Here is a 16,959-nt window from a genome sequence, read left to right as displayed (position 1 = left end):
CATTCAGAAATAGCACAGAGGATAGAATTTAACTCTATGTATTTTCTATGTCCTCTGATCACACCTGTATCAAACATAGATAGGCATTTGATTTAGGAGCAACTACCTAATTAGTCATTAAAATGAATGAAAGTAGACTAAACTGTGAGAAAAAAAACATTAAGCAGTGTGGGAAAGGAAAATCCGGTGTCTTTAGTTCTTCCTTTCTTGCTTTGAGGGATGACATCTTGCAATCCCTCAGTCATCTAACCCCCTCCCACCCTCAGCCCAACCAACCTCTGCAGGCAGCTTAGGAAAAGGACTTCAAAATGGAGAGTCCTGAGTATGTAGGAGCCTCATGAACTTGTTCCAAGTTAGTTCAGCTTTCTGAGGCTCATTCTCTTCATCTGAAAAATAAGGTGGTTGAACTAAATGACCTTGAAGGATTATTGTTCTCCCACGTTCTGGTGGGAGCTTTGGCCATATGAACAAATATTCCCTTTGTTATAGCCGCTTTCAAAGGAGGACAGGGTGGTGGAGAGGAGATCTGCAGACAACCAGGCAATTCTGAATGATGCTGAAGCACTCACTATGGCAGTAGCCGGCCACACCTCCCCCCCAAGGAGCAGGACCACGTCCAGGACTTTCCATGGGGCTGAAAAACCCTGTCCCATATACAGTTAATAACCACAATCAAACCAGAATTGTGTACCAGACTCTTCTCTTCAGCCACCCTCCTAAAAACAAACAAACAAGCAAAACAGAAACAAGATATCTGGTTAAAATGAGAATCAAGGACAATAAGAGGCAGTTCAAGGAGAGGGTGTTGGCCAATCCCACACCAGCCCAAGTTCATGTATAATCAGTGGAAAGAATGAGCTGCTAGACAGATACAGCTTCAGGGCAAATCCCCCTGTCCTCTCTGTCACACTCCAACCTAATTACCTTCCCACAACCCTTTTAAGAGAAAATGGGAAACTATAAAATGAAGATACATCTTGACTACTAAGGACCAGCCTGAGCCCAGACCTACATGGGTCACCTTGGTCACTACAGAGGGACTTGCTTGACTTCTCTGAAATTTTAGCACCACCTTGTTCTTCGCCACCCAAATAATCTCTCCAGTATCCTTCCTTCTATCTAAGAATTCCCTGAGGACAGGGACTGAGCTAATCAACTTGATTTGTCACCAGTTCATGGCCATGAGTTATTCTGGAGCATCCCAGGATAAAGAACCCTATAGTTCTTTGCTAGGGTCATTCAAGTCCATATCTTTCTAGATATCTTTTAATAACCTCACAAAGATGATCTAAAAATCACCTAGCAATATGTTGTAATAACCCTACTGTCACACTCAAGCAGTGATTACCCATAAGTGGAGTAAAAGGCATAATGTAGACAAAAGCACTTTGTGACCAGCAAGGCTCTAAACAAATATAAAGATGTGATACACACATACTAGTACATGCTAATTCAAGTACTTACATATCTGTTTATAGTAGTTGTTTACATATTAGTCACTACATGCTTATACCTCTGATAATACAACTTTCCCAAAGTGCTAGCATTCACTAGATTAGGTAAATCTTCTAAATCACCTTTTCTATTTTGAGTTGAAATTGTGCAAATTTGATCTTCCTCAGTGGACTTCCTCTGGAGAGACTAGTTTGGGATTAAATTTTTTACTCAGAATTCAGAACTTCATAAGAAGTTTCTAAAATCCACCTACCTGGGGGCAAGGGGGAGGGGAGCTCCTGAGAAGCTATTGGAAAACCAATTCCATTTTTATACACTGAATTTCAAAAGCCAGAGTAGATATGAAATACTCTGCAGTGAGGAGGAGGAAAGCAGATTTCATGAGGTTCTGCCTGTGACTTATGGAAGGAGGGAATGTTTATGCTTATAAGGTAGCCTCTGAAACAGACCCCACTATTGAACAGCACTTCAACTCACTGCAAGCTTTGATATTGGTCTCGGAAAAAGCTCTGAGTCGCTTTTCCACTGATTAGGTTGGATGTGGCCTTAGCCTCAGTGTCCAGTACTATTTGGGGAAGAGCTGGCTAGGGTTAAAATGCCATATGGGCCATGGAACACAGAAATATCGATTGATGACCAAGTTCTGGAATAATACTTTGGTGCTATTAGCTTAGTATACAACTGACTTAAAAGGCTCTCTCTACCGACCGGTACAGGATTTATTTATATGATGATTACAAAATTGGGGAAACCTCTTGGAAATGTTCCTAACTAGGAAGGCTTTGGGTTTACTTGTTTTATTTCATTTTTATTTTAGGTTATAAAGTTTTCTTTAAAAATATACCCTCAATACTGAGGAGAAAGAATTTACAATTTAAATTTGAACTATTTTATGAGGTCTATTATGGAACTATTTGGTTTTTAGACAGGTTTATTCTAGGACAGTGTTGTGCTAGACTATTTAGAAAATGCTTATTTTAAAACTTTAGTCGATTAAATGTATTATTTAAGATAATCAAGTTTTTTATTTTGTTTTAGATCAAATGTTCAAAAATGTAAAATTTACCTCCAAAGACTTTCTCTGAATTAGTCCTTTCTAAAGGTCAGAAATACATTGACTAAATTTCCAAAGAAGGGGTGGGTTAGGGGAGGAGTTGCTTGTGTTTAAATCAACAGTCAATTCATACGTCAACAAAATCCAAATAGTAAAGGTCAATCCTACTGATGGCCCTGAGCAATTTTCACAATTAGGTTTTCATCGTCTGTGACTCACTAACTGTGCTTCGGGTAGTGTGTGGAGGTACAGTTTTTAAAAGCGAGTAGGAAAAGATTTGAATGGGCTCTGGAGTATATACTTTTTATTTGCTCTATCAAGACTCTTCAAGTGCTTTTAGGACTGTGAGCTGTACTCTCAGCCTGTGTAACTGTAAAACCTCTCCTCCAAGGGTCAAAACAGGGAAATTCCCGGGAAGACCCTCACACTCAGGTTGCCATGCTTCACAGAGCCCTTAGAAAATGTCTCTCTGCTGCCAAATCCTTCTGTAAATGAAAAATTAAATCCAAAGAAACTAAGACTTTAAGATGTTAAGCGACTTTCCAAAGGGCTCAAGTAAAAGTCTGAATGGGGGCATCTTGGCTTCCTCATCTTACAACTCACCAAGTCTAGGAAATTGAAGTAAGTTGATCTTTGCTGGTTGTTCTGCGAAGGTCTTCTACTATGAAAGCTAATTTTGAAATGCAATGTTTTCATAATAGATTCTTTCTCAATCAATTTTCTTAGCTAGCTTAGAGAAAGGGAACTGTAATTTTTCAAACATTGGGCTTGCACTATTGCAATAAAATGAAAACACTTGTGATCCTAAACAGTTTTTCATTATCAAATTATTAAGAAGCCACCCTCTTAGTTCATTTGTTTTGCTGCCTGTGTTGTTTCTTCCCTTTGCATACACTCTGCTGAAACACAAATGCTATATAGATTCTTTCAGTTTTTCTTTCTGCTTTATTTTCTGCTTTCTTACCTTCTATTAAAATGCAGAATCTCAGAGAGAAGGAGGGGGAGGGTGGGTGGGTGGGAAGGGATCAATGAAAGAATGCATATATGCATAACTCATGGACATAGATAATAGGGTGGTGAAGGGACATAACAAGATTCCTCAGAATCTTTATGTCCCATTTAAAGATACACTCAACTTTCCCCACTCCCAGGATTTGGGACTCCAATGAAAGGCAAATTTTTTTTTAAATGTTCTTACCTAAGCTTTCTGAAATTTGAGAAAATATTAACTTTTTTATTAACTTATTCATTCAGTCTTTGTCCAGAAATTATTATTAGGTATTAATCTGATTTTTTCATTGTCTTTCTCTATGTTTATATTTTATTGAACTGTGTTTTATCACATTTTCATTATTTTTATAGCTAATAACATAATCTTCTATTTTATTAATATATTTTATTGAAGAACTCTAAGAACACTTCCGTTCAGGTCTACATGAAGTAAAAATCAGTTATTTTATTCTCTGATACAATAAATTGTAATGGAATTTGTATGACAAGAAGACCAGAAGCTACCCTAATTCATTGGTGAGAGAGTTATGAGTGGTTGGACCATGAAACTGAGCCAACAAATGAGTTATAGGTTATTTTTGTCCCCAACTCTTTCTTAAAAGAATTTGAGGAAATTAAATGCTAAAAAGACTACTTTCTTATTGAGGATGTAGATTACTAAGAGATGGCTGTTTTAAGCTTAAATGTTACTGATGTTTTTATGCTGACAGCACAATTCTATTTGTGCTAAAAAAAAAATTAATGATCTCTAAAAAGAGATTAGAAAAATCAGAAAGGTCTTGAAATTGACATTGTCGCCTATTACACTGTAACCAGTAGCCTTGTTCTACTAAATAATAGAAAACTTATAAAACTAGTGGTCTATTGTCAAAAAGACAAAACGCATACTTGGTTAAGTGGTTCACCTTTCAACCAGTTGTTACAGTTACTGCCTCAGAGCATGGATTCTGAGGAATCTTGATATTCTGAAAACCCAATGCAGGCACTTAAAACTTGCCTTGAGCAAGTCCGTAGAGATATCCTGGCATTAATTTAAAGTGAATCCCTTAAGAATTCCACTTTCACACTAGTCATATAAACTAAACAGAGAATTGAGCAGTTCTCTAGATCCTTAAGGCAAGTGAAAAATCAAAAATTCATTAATCATTTTGATTGAGGCTGAGGTATAGTATTTTAGGAAGACTACTTCTAAGTTAAAATAAAATAAAAAGAAACCTTTGGGGAGAAAAATGAATAGGGGGTATATAGTTCACCAAGGAGGAACCATCGTTTCTCATTTTAAAAAAATAAGGGAAATAAAAGAGGGGGAGGAGAAAGAATTGGGAGGTTCAATGCAATCCCCTCTAATGCTATCTATAGCCGTGGGTCTCGGCCTTCTCACCTATAGTTGGGCCTTGGGTGCCCTTGGTAATGACACTAAAAGCAGCAGTTTTTAAAGATACACTCTCCTTTCCCTTCTCCCAGGATGTGGAATTCTAATGCAATCACCCTCACAGTCCGTGGCTGTCTGAGACACTGTAGCCTTTGGGAGCACCTTTTGCTGAAATGTCTAGTGAGAGCTAAAATAAGCCCCTTTGGTGGAAAAACCCGCTGAGTGGTTGAAATCAGAGCTGCAGAAGGTCACTTCTATTTTAGTAGTTGCAAGCTGGTCCTCATTTTATAACATTACGGTTATAAACAAGAAGTTGTCACCTTGCTTGTCAGTTTGCTTATTTCTCACAGAAATAAGCATAAGTCGCCTCTTTTCCTACATGGAATTAGGTAATTCGGATGACTTGTTTCCAAACTTTGCTTTATTGCTTGGATCAATATGTAAGAAATGTGTGTGTGTGTGTGTGTGTGTGTGTGTGTATCTATCTTTAAGCATTACTTCAAAATATCATTTTTCCATTGTCTAATGCGATTCACCTTTAAAACTCCATTTACCAGTGAGAACTTTATCATATGCATCTCAACTATCTGTAAATGCCTTAAGGGGGATTTCCTTCCTACTTATTTCAATAGATCACAATGAAGATTGATGAGGACTGGGGAGGGATGTGGAATTCCATAGAAAAGAACTCAACCAGCTTCTAGAATTATTTAGATATAGTCCATTTGGAAATAGAGAAAGGAAGTTAGTTTCAGCCCCAGGGTCCTATGATTTATGCACACACTATTGAAAATTACCACCAATTTTATTCCATTTTCCCTTAAAAATGTTATTTCTCTCTTCTTAGAATTGCCCATATTATAAATGTATTTAAGATTAACCCTAAGTGGGTTTAAGATTACACTTCTAGGGAAGAGAGACAATTATAATAACATTTTTAAATATTTTCATCAAAAATAATAAAGCATCACAGGGTTGTAAAGACACATGAAATATAGTCAATAACATTGTAATAATTATGTATGCTGTCAGATGGGTACTGGTAATATCAGGAGGAACACTTTGTAAGGTATATGACTGTCTAACCACTATGTTGTACACCTGAAACTAATACAAAATGATATTGAAAAAATTACAGAGCATATTTGCCTATATCAATTATTTTTAAACCTCTTCATTGGGGTATTAATTGACATACAAAAAAACTATATATACTTAATGTATGTAATTTAATGATGTTGGTGATAAATATATACCCATGAAGCCAGCACCACCATCTCTGTCATAAACATACCCCTGTATCAATTATTTTAAAGATTTCTGGGATGATCCTTTCTCTTGAATCCCACATTATCATTTCTATTTCATAAAGAGAGTTACTTAATACATGAAGTTACAAATGTTATTAATTGGTTATAAATCTTGAGTTCCAATAAGCCTTCCTTCAAGAAAAGCATCAGGGTCAAAGTCTAAAAACAAAGCAATTTTATGTTTTAAAAGTTGTATACATTTATATGGGGAAATAGAAAAGAAAGTGAAAAGAAGCTATTCTTCATGAAATTAACAAATGGAAAATAGGGATCATGAACTTAATATTAACCTGTAATTACACACCCAATTTTCCCTTGCCAGCATCAATATTTACATTTTATCCATCATGATTGAAGGAAATGACTGGACTGAGCATGTCAAACTATTTTTCTCAGTCCTTGATATCATTTTATTATCAAAGCAGCCCATAAACTCTTAGAGAGTTGGACAAACCTCTGTATACAGAAAATTAACTGCTGAGATGTTAACTGCATTTTATTTTCCACTTAAAGAAATCTCCAGCCTCATCCCTGGTTTTAGAAGGGCAGAGTGTAGGGCCTAGGGCATTGCCTCTGCAGGTGGTAGAATTTCCCATTAGTCAGTCATGTGGGCCACGTTCCTGTCGGACCCATTATCCCAGCACTATCCCAGCACAGTCCGTGCCGACTCCAGCATGTGCCTCCTGCAGCCCAAGTCAAAGAATCCAACAAAAACTGGGCTCTGAGCGCGACTGCAATCCAAGTCGGGGAAACGGATGAAGGGGATGTGATTGCCCAGAAAGATTCCGCATCCTCTGCTCTTTTACCTCAGTCTCTTTGTCCGGACTTTCTCATGTGGTTGGTCCCTGGAGATGGCAGCGTTTACTATTACCTTTTCTATTTTTCCAGGCAAGGACTCTTAAAAGTTCCTTTGGCTCCCAGCAGGAACTTTGCATACTGTATTCATTGTCTCTCCCTTTGTCCCTTCTTTTTTAACCTTTCTCCCCTTTTCACAACTGCAGACTCTAGTTCAAGCAAACTGTCTTCTCGGTTGCGCATCTTTCTAATTGACAGAGTGAACCCTTGGGCCTCGCTCCTGTGGGACCAAGTCTAGCTTTACTTTGTGGTTTATTGACCTGGGCTTTGAGAGGGTCAAGTGGGTTTTTGCACGTGGCTCACCTTTGCACTGCAGACTTGTTGAAGGAAGTGGAGGGCGACTGCTTCGCAACTGTGTCTGAGCTCTCGTTGATATTTACAAGTCTTATGTCAAAAAGAGATTTGCCTTCTATTTCTCCCCACAAGAGTATGGGAAATAATGTTTGACTTCAAAGCCATTGTGAATGCTTAGGTTTTAAAATCATTAAATGAAGGCTCAAACTAAGCTTTCTAAAATCCTTCGGGAAATAAAGCAGAAAGTGGAAGGATGGTGGATGGATGATGGATGGGCAGATGGATGAATATTGTCAACATTATTTTACTAACTCAACATTGGCTGAGCACCTACTATGTAAATGTTCTCTCTCTTCCTCAATTCTCTCTCTCTCTCTCTCTCTCTCTCTCTCTCTCTCTCTCTCTCTCTCTCTCTCATTTGCAGTTCCTGTGCATCCTCCTTCAGAATTGTCTTGAATCTAGCCTCTCCACTGTATCTCTGGCATTCTTACCTAGTCCAGAACCCCCTCACATCTTGCCTGAATTTTCACAACCACCTGACGAATCTCACATTACTCTCCAATGCCATCTCCTCTTCTTTGCCATGACCAGGACCACCTTTCTAACACAAAAACCGCATCACTCTCCTGCTTCACAGCTTCCACAAACTCCCAGACGCCTACAAGATCAAATCCAAATTCCTTTCTCAGCCCTCAGTTTCTAGTTACAATTTCCATCCCTAGTCTTATTATCTCCTTATCTCCTCCATGCACTCTATGTTGCAAACACTATAGAATTCTTGCTAGAAAAGACAGACTCAATTTCAAAACACTATTTGCTAGCCCTGTAAAAATGGCTCTAGAGCAGTGGTTCTCAATCTTCTGGCCCTTTAAATACAGTTCCTCATGTTGTGAACCAGACATAAAATTATTTTCGTTACTACTTCGTAACTGTAATGTTGTTACTGTTATGAATCGTAATGTAAATATCTGATATGCAGGATGGTCTTAGGCGACCCCTGTGAAAGGGTCGTTCAACCGCCAAAGGGGTCATGACCCACAGGTTGAGAACCGCTGCTCTAGAGTCACTCACCCTGAACATATTTTTTCACAGTAAAAGGGAAATTGATTCTAAAAGGTAAGTGTTGTGCCCCACTGGTGCAGCTCAGTGACTGAGCTTCAAGCTATGAACCAGGAGGTCATGGTTCGATTCCCAGTCAAGGCACATGCCCAGGTTGCAGGCTCGATCCCCAGTGTGGGTCGTGCAGGAGGCAGCCAATCAGTGATTCTCTCTCATCATTGATGTCTCCATCTCTCACTTCCTCTCTGAAATAAAAAATATCTTTTTTAAAATAAAAGATAATTTCTAATGTTAGAAATTATCGAGCCAGTTTTTCTATCTGTGCCTTTGTAAAGTCATTCCCTCTACCTGAGGTTCATCTTTCTCTTCTTCATGTAACAAACTCCTACTCCGTACCAGGTCAACCCAGGTCAATGGGCATCTTCTCCACAGTTGTTTTTCTGTCTCCCCCAGATTGAGTTAGACACTTCCTTTGTTGGGCTCCCACAATAACTCAGGACATTCATTACATAATGACATGGTATGGTATTGTTGTAAGATCCTAAAAATAAAGTCTTTTTAAAAATCTGTACCTTAACCTGGCTTATGATAGTTTCTCAAAAAGTGTCTGTTGAATGAATATATGAAGGCACTATGCTCGGTTCTGCAGTCTAGTTCTTAAAGAGCTCACAATCGTGAAGGGCATGGAACAAACAGAGTCTACACAAATAACCACAATGTGAGTCTGCCTAGATTAAGGGTTTAATTGGAGGTAGAATCAAAGTGCAATGGCAGCTGGCCCTGCTACATGAGGACACAGAGAAGCAGGACACCTTCACCAGAAATGGACATCTGAGCCGAGGGCTAAAGCATGCATGTGGATGTAACTTCCAATTCTGCTTCACCTGCCCATCTGTTTATTAGGCCCACTCCTCCCCATGCACCATAAACCCTAAGCTTTGGTGGTAAAAAGCTAAATATTTCTAAAACTTCAGCCAACAATTCCTAGAATGTGCCATAAAGGAATAGGTAAAGAGTTTTTCATAATGCAATTTTGAGTAGCAATTGTAGTTTTGCTCATTAACCCTAAAGCCTGCAAAGTTTAGCTAACAAATCAGCATATCTTTGAAGATGAAAACAAACTATGCTAAAGAAGATAAAGGTTTGAAAACTAAAGAGCTATAAAAATCTATGTTTTCATTATATACCTGTTGAGGAATTGATACATGCTTTTTTAGACTCTAAGTAATTAAACTGCCCAAGTGAAATTGAAAAATGGTGAACCGTGTCATACCAATCTATTTTAATATGATGTATAGAGTTATTCCTGCCATTTTTTACAATATAGGAGGATATTCAATAAAATTTTGAGCATAGGATTTTTAAAGAAAGTGTTTTATAAGATAATAAACAGTGAAAGTCTATAAATGTTTAATGCTGAATCCGATAGAGCATAACTATAATCATAAGTTAGCATTTGCAGTATTTTCTACATCTACCACTTTATAGTTCTGATTGAAAAAATCTAGTAAATATTGAAATTTCTTCCTTCAGTGCAGCAGTGGTTCCAAAACTAAATCAATCTGTTTTGTTTCCATTGAAGTCATCACACTGCTTCCCCAATGACAAACTATATAAAATGTCCTAAGAATGGTAATTTATTTATTCAGTGTTTATAATGTGCCAGGCAATGGGCTATATGACATTTTTTTTAATTTGGGAAGTTCATAAGAAGTTTCTCTCTCCATCACTAAAACTCTATTTCACACCATATATACCAGAAGCTTAGCAAGGCCAAAGAAGTTTCCTAAATATTGCTTTGAGAGTTATCTTAGAGAAATAAAAAATATCTATTTAGAAAAACAAACTGTCACAGAAGTTACATTTGAAATGGCACAACCTGAAACACAAGAAAAAAATCTCATTTCTGTATGAGCAAAGAACACTCAACAGGCTAAAAACCAGTTATCTTCATTCTGCTCACACCCCATATACAGAACTCCCATGTAATTTGGACAATATTCTGAGATACTGCCTTGTTCATGTGTTCCAACAGCAGATGGAATTATGAGGGAACCTCTTACCAGCTCTGTCCAACTTCAGGGGATTGATAATAGGTTTTTAAGGAGAGCCCTTCTGTCTGGTTCTATCACTCAAATTTCATATCTCCAAACCCCAAATCATCAGTATTTAAGATACAATACCAACTACAACTCACTTGGGATAAATGGCCCCAAAGTCTGATTATGTTTGTTACTACCTTTTTTATGAATATAATCATTTTATCTTTTTTAACTCTTTTAAAGAAACATTTCATCATATAAAAAATTAGAAAGGAGAATATAATGCCCCCATGACCCAACGTCAATAATTATCAATCCATGAGTCCCATTATTTCATCTACAACACCTCTCCTCTTACTAATAATGTAAGATATCCACAGGTTCTAAAGTCAAATCCACAAAAATAATGTCATCAGAGAAGTCTAGCTTCTATCCCTGTCCCTCTATCTATTCTCCTTCTTCCACAGAAAACTGTTGTTTTTATTTTAGATTATTGCTTAATCCTTTCCTTTTTAAAATATGAGCAAATATATTTATTAATTCCCCCTTTCTGAGCTAAACAATGGGAGGGCCACGGTTTTCAAATATTTTAAAGTATTTGGAGTAAAAATGTCAAGACTGTTAGTGGGATTTTAAGCCAAAAGCAAGAGACATGATAATTTGTATTTATTCTTTAAGTAACTAATTATTTGAACACTTTACAACTTGTAAGACCCAGGTGTGTGATCAATCAGAGAAGGAAAAGGCAGTAAATTTTGATTAAAAGGCTGAAAATTACAAATAGACAATAAAGAGTTTGTCTGAAGATTTTAAAATAGATAGTCGTGTTAAAAACGCTCTCATACAATTGGAGTACCTCCCAAAGGCATTCCAACTGTCAATACATTAAGAGCAGGTTTCTTTGAGCAGAGTGGAATTTCATTTACAAACCCTCAAATAAATTGATATCCTTTCTCATAGATCGAATTGCACAGAACATCATTAAGTCCCACTTGGAGACATGTCAGTACACCATGGAGGAGCTACACCAGCTGGCGTGGCAGACCCACACCTATGAAGAAATTAAAGCGTATCAAAGCAAGGTACTCTGGGAAACTACCGGAACATTTTCCTGTAGCTTCTCTATTTCTGGCTTTCTCAACTTCACAAGTATTGACATTTGGGCTGGACAATTCTTTGCTGTAGGGACTGTCCTGTGATTGTAGGATGTCTAGCAGCAACCCTAGTCTCTACCCACAGTAGCACCCCCTCACACACAAGTATGACAATCGAAATGTCTTTGAGATTGAGATCCTCAATTATAAGATCTACCAATAAATGAAATTTTAATTAAATGTCTAAATCTGCCTGTTTCTCAATATTTGACTATAACATATATTGGAACAATGAAATCTTATCACTTTTATATAAATAAGAAGACAAAAGTATAGTTATGCTCGATGAAAACCAGAATTAATACAGTCAGATTTATGTTTCCCATTCCAAAGTAAATAACCCAGAGATCAAAATACATTTCTGGGATTCTGTATTACTTAAGAGAGCAATTTGATTTGATATCTTTTCCCTTAAAATTAATTTCCTACAAAAAAAATCTCGGTAAGTTCTGAGAAAAGAACACAAAAAACAATATAACAAGTTTAGTATCCACCAGGTATACATGAAAAAAGGCTCTTAAACTTATAAAAGCCTATGGATGAAATTCAAATTCCTCAGTGTAAGAGTTTGTTTTTACAAAATGGACTAAGTGCTTGAGTTTATTTAGGTGAGGTGATGGAGGACAAGGAGGGGGAAAGGATAAAGAAACTATAAATAACTATCTTTACATGCTCTTGCAATGTTTCCATGATTCTAGACTCAGTACTTTGATAATTGTGGCATTTCAAGATTCAAACAGGTCAAAATAATATCTTAGAAAATATTGCCCACCTCTTTTAAAGGAATCTGGTAAATTCCCCCCTTGGTCCCTAAGTGGCAGATAATCACAACAGGGCAACCCTGAGTATTTCATTGTATTTCATTGACTCTCCCAGTTGCCCTTTATTCCACGAACATTCTGTCTTTTCTCTCTTGAAGTCCAGGGAAGCACTATGGCAGCAATGTGCCATCCAGATCACTCACGCCATCCAGTACGTGGTAGAGTTTGCAAAGCGGATAACAGGCTTCATGGAACTCTGTCAAAACGATCAGATTCTACTTCTGAAGTCAGGTAAGCAAGGCAGAGATGCATGGGGTGGGGCTAGTTTAGACCAGGATGCGGTCGACCCTGAGCTCAATGTTGGTTCTAGAAAATCCTCCTTCCAACATGTACCTCGTTTTTACCACCCACACTATCAGCCAAGTCCCAAAGGAAACTCTCAGCAATAAAAATGCCCTGATACTCACTCACTTCCTCCTTTGAAGTCAACTACAATTTTGCTTATTGAAAGTAGAGCTATTAATTGCAAAGGTTGAGATACCCAGCTTGACAGGCAGTGCAAGTAATTAGCGTGTCAAGGTGGCTGAATTGCTGAGCTGGCTCTAAAATGTACTACTTGCCTTCTGTTGGGGGGTGGGGGGGCATCCAGGCTAGCTGAGCTCTGCCTCTGTGGTCATTTCCAATCATTTTAATGAGGATAGCCTGCAGCCAGAATACACCGGGAGAATCTCCCCTGTGCTCTCATCATTCCCTCCTCCTTCTCTCACATACCCTGACACACACACAATGAGGAGGTAGCTAAAGAAACTGCACATGATTGACTTTGCAGATACTATTACGCAAACAGGAAAAAAATTATTTGTCTTTCTTGGCCCTATTTGAAAATAGAAGATAAGAACTACCATGGTGTATATGTTAACATTCATGGTCTAGCCCAGTGGTCGGCAAACTCATTAGTCAACAGAGCCAAATAGCAACAGTACAACGATTAAAATTTCTTTTGAGAGCCAAATTTTTTAAACTTAAACTACATAGGTAGGTACACTGTTATTAACTTAATTAGGATACTCCTAAGGCTTAGGAAGAGCCACACTCAAGGGGCCAAAGAGTCGCATGTGGCTCTCGAGCCGCAGTTTGCCGACCACTGGTAGACCATAGTAATAATAATGTACTCTTATATCTATAATAACATACATATATATGTTTATGCTTACCTCTGACATCTTACTTAATCTTATGAGGTAGGTATTATTTCCATTTTATAAAAGAGGAAGTGAAGGTTCATAGAAGTGAAGGGCTCAATATGACTCAAGTGTTCAATATCACAAAGCCAATATACAGCAAAGCTGGCATTTGAACTTAGAATTCACATAGAATTCTAAGTTATTTAAAGTTGCTGCTTCTTTACCAAATGATTCAGGTTGATATGAACCTTGCTTCAAACATTAACTTGATTACCCTATTGCTGTGTAAAAACAACCCCAAAACTAGTTCAAATGACAACAATCATTTATTTGGCTCTCCCAAAGCTACAATTTGAGCAAGGCTCAGCAGGGATGGCTTGTCCTGCTCACTGAGGCAACTTGATGGGGGGCAGTGGGGGAACCCGTTTTCAAATTGGCTAAGTCACATGGCTGGCAATTTGTGCTGGCTGACAGCCCAGAATTCAACCAAGGCTCTGGGCTGGGCACCTCCGTTCTTACCCACGTGAGCCTTTCCACAGACTGCTTGGACTTTCTCACAGCACGGTTACTAGGTTCCAAAAGCTACCATTCCAAGAGAACAAGACAGAAGTACCTAGCATTTCTCTGACTTGGCTTCAGAAGGTATTACTGGAGTCATGAAGGTCCACCTGGGTTCAAGGGTAGGAGACACAGATTCTACTTCTTGATGGGGGAGTGGTAAGGTTCTAGAAAAGCAAGTGGAATGGAAGATATTTTCATGACTTTCTTTGAAAAACAAAATCCATCACAGTTGATATGTGACCTTGAGGTATCCTCTCTAGATGAAAGCTTCCTTGTTTGTAAAGTAAAGAGATGGACTAGAAAGAATGGATTCTAAAGCTGGAATTGCATCAGAGGAACTTACTGACTGTTCTGAGTCATGGGCATCATCTGAGGCCCATGAAGTCAGAATCTCCTAGAGGGGAATCCAGTCCATTGTATTTTTTAGTAAGTCTCAGACATAACTGGTCCATGGACTGACATTTGGGTACCATTTGACCGTATAATTTTTATCATCTCTGCCTGCTGGAAAAATGTTGACTTTAATATAAAAGGTAGAGTATTTAACCTCTTTGAGCCTCCTGTAACTTCTCCACAGAAAGGAGCCTATCAGATTGGGCTCAGTGGATAGAGCTTCGGCCTGTGGACCAAAGGGTCCTGGGTTCAATTCCGGTCAAGGGCACAACCAAGGGTTCAATACCTTCGTTGCAGGCTCCTCCCCAGCCCAGGGCCTGGTCAGGGCACGTGCAAGATGTGTTTCTCTCACATGATGTTGTTCTCTGTCTTTCCCGACATTTCTCTCTGTCTTTTTCACTCTCTTCCACTCTCTCTAAAAGATCATTGGGAAAATATCCTCGGGTGAGAATTAACAACAACAACAAAATTTTTTTAAACTTATCTGACATGGTATTGTAAGGAGCAAATAAAATAATGAACGTAAGGGGCCTTGGAAAGTGCCTTCCACATTGTAGATATTCGATAAATGGTACCTATTGTTTTTGTTAGAAAAGCATTCCTTCGATTGACATTTGCAAAACCCCTCTTATGTGCAAGCCCCCATTGCAGGTGACCTATGAGGGACAGCAAAGAGGAATCGGCAGAACAAAAGAAACAAAACACAGGCATAAACATAAAGCAGCCACAGAAGAAAGGCACTACGTACCCTTGGGTACACCACTGAGAGTGGCCAAATTACCCATGTGAAGCCCTCATGCAAATTTGTGGCTTCTGAGTATGGCTATCACCTTCCAACAGTCCAAGGGGCAAAATCCCATTTCTCCCAAATGTGGAGAATCTGCAGCAATATAGTTCCTCAGGCTGTCAATAAATGTTGGGGGATAGGGGGGTAACGGCAGTAAACTAATTCATTCAATAAATATGTATTAAGCAACTATTATGCGCCAGAGCCTTTTTAGGTCATGGACATATATGAGTGAATAAAATAACCGCAGCTGCCTATGGCTGCAGACACGGGTCCTGTCCTCGGTGGGCTAGCAGTGAAGTCAGAGAAATGCGAGGTCCCTCAAGGTTGAACAAGGTCCTTCATGTTGGGATGTTTCCAAACCTTTGATCTGTGATGGTTCAGACTCATTCCTTCCATAACCCATTTATCTCTGGAGAGAGAACATATTCAGCATTTTGCCAAAACTTATTTGACCAAAGAAACCCTCACTTCAAAGAACATCAGGTATAATGGTGCCCCAAGCAACACACTGAGGGTGTCCCTGCTTAAAGTCAGCATGTGCTAAAATATACGTGGAGTATGCAAAAACGGAAGCAGACAGCTAGTTTTCCCAATATCAAAACTGGTACAAAAGTTAACAGCCTGGGCTTGCCTGCCGCAAAGCTCCTTTCTAGGTCACTTACCATCACTTGTGAATTCAAGAGTTGAAACCAACTTCAATATTAGTCAAAAAATAGAAAGAAATATAGCTTTAGCCCTAACTGGTTTGGCTCAGAGGATAGAGCATCGGCCTGCAGACTGAAGGGTACCAGGTTTGATTCTGGTCAAGGGCATGTACCTTGGTTGTGGGCACATCCCCAGTAGGGGGTGTGCAGGAGGCAGCTGATGGATGTTTCTCTCTCATTGATGTTTCTAACTCTATCCCCCTCCCTTCCTCTCTGTAAAAAAAATCAATAAAATATATTCTTTTTGTAAAAAAAAAGAAATACAGGTTTAAAAAATGTTGTTTCTTCCCTCCATTTCAGCCACCTTTTAAGTGTATTTTATCTTTAATTCCTCACATAGTGCCAAGAGAGCTATATTTCAAAAATAGGTATTTTTTTTTACTTGGGACAGAATCTTGAAGGATTTCTGTATATGTGTCTATATGTCTTGCATGTTTTAAAGTTTTTGAAAAGTCTCTTGACCTATATGAAGTAACAACCTCTTTATGACTACATATATTATATATAGTTGTTGTTTTTTCTCATAGGTTGCTTAGAAGTGGTTTTAGTGAGAATGTGCCGTGCCTTCAACCCATTAAACAACACTGTTCTGTTTGAAGGAAAATATGGAGGAATGCAAATGTTCAAAGCCTTAGGTAAGTTTACCTTTGATGATGACACAATTTTATTAGCTACCAACCATTTCTCTACTAAGCTTGCAGTTGGTAAATAAAATACCTTCTTTAATGTGAACTAGTATCCCACTTTCTTTTTAAAAAAATATTTTTATTGATTTCAGAGAGGAAGGGAGAGGGAGAGGGAGATAGAAACATCAATGATGAGAGTCAATCATTGATCAGCTGCCTGCCCCACACTGGAGATCAAGCCCACAACTAGGAAATATGGCCTGACCCAGAGTCAAACTGAGACCTCCAGATTCATGGGTCAATGCTCAACCACTGAGCCACACCGGCCGGCCAT

The 16,959-nt window shown here is 38.5% G+C and overlaps 1 protein-coding gene across 2 annotated transcripts in view; it reads left to right on the top strand.

Moving 5' to 3' along the window:
- The window catches only part of RORB (RAR related orphan receptor B), a 172,797-nt gene that overhangs the window by 139,409 nt on the left and 16,429 nt on the right, over positions 1-16,959 (top strand). For both annotated transcript variants that reach the window (XM_006776458.2, XM_015572319.1), the window contains exons 5-7: positions 11,413-11,534; positions 12,526-12,658; positions 16,527-16,634. In XM_006776458.2, the coding sequence (XP_006776521.1) occupies positions 11,413-11,534; positions 12,526-12,658; positions 16,527-16,634 (363 nt within the window). The remainder of the gene's footprint in view (positions 1-11,412; positions 11,535-12,525; positions 12,659-16,526; positions 16,635-16,959) is intronic.

The sequence above is a fragment of the Myotis davidii genome, unplaced genomic scaffold (genome assembly GCF_000327345.1).
Source record: "Myotis davidii unplaced genomic scaffold, ASM32734v1 scaffold228, whole genome shotgun sequence".
In the NCBI taxonomy this organism is placed as follows: domain Eukaryota; kingdom Metazoa; phylum Chordata; class Mammalia; order Chiroptera; family Vespertilionidae; genus Myotis; species Myotis davidii.
This window is presented reverse-complemented; position numbering and strand designations above follow the sequence as displayed.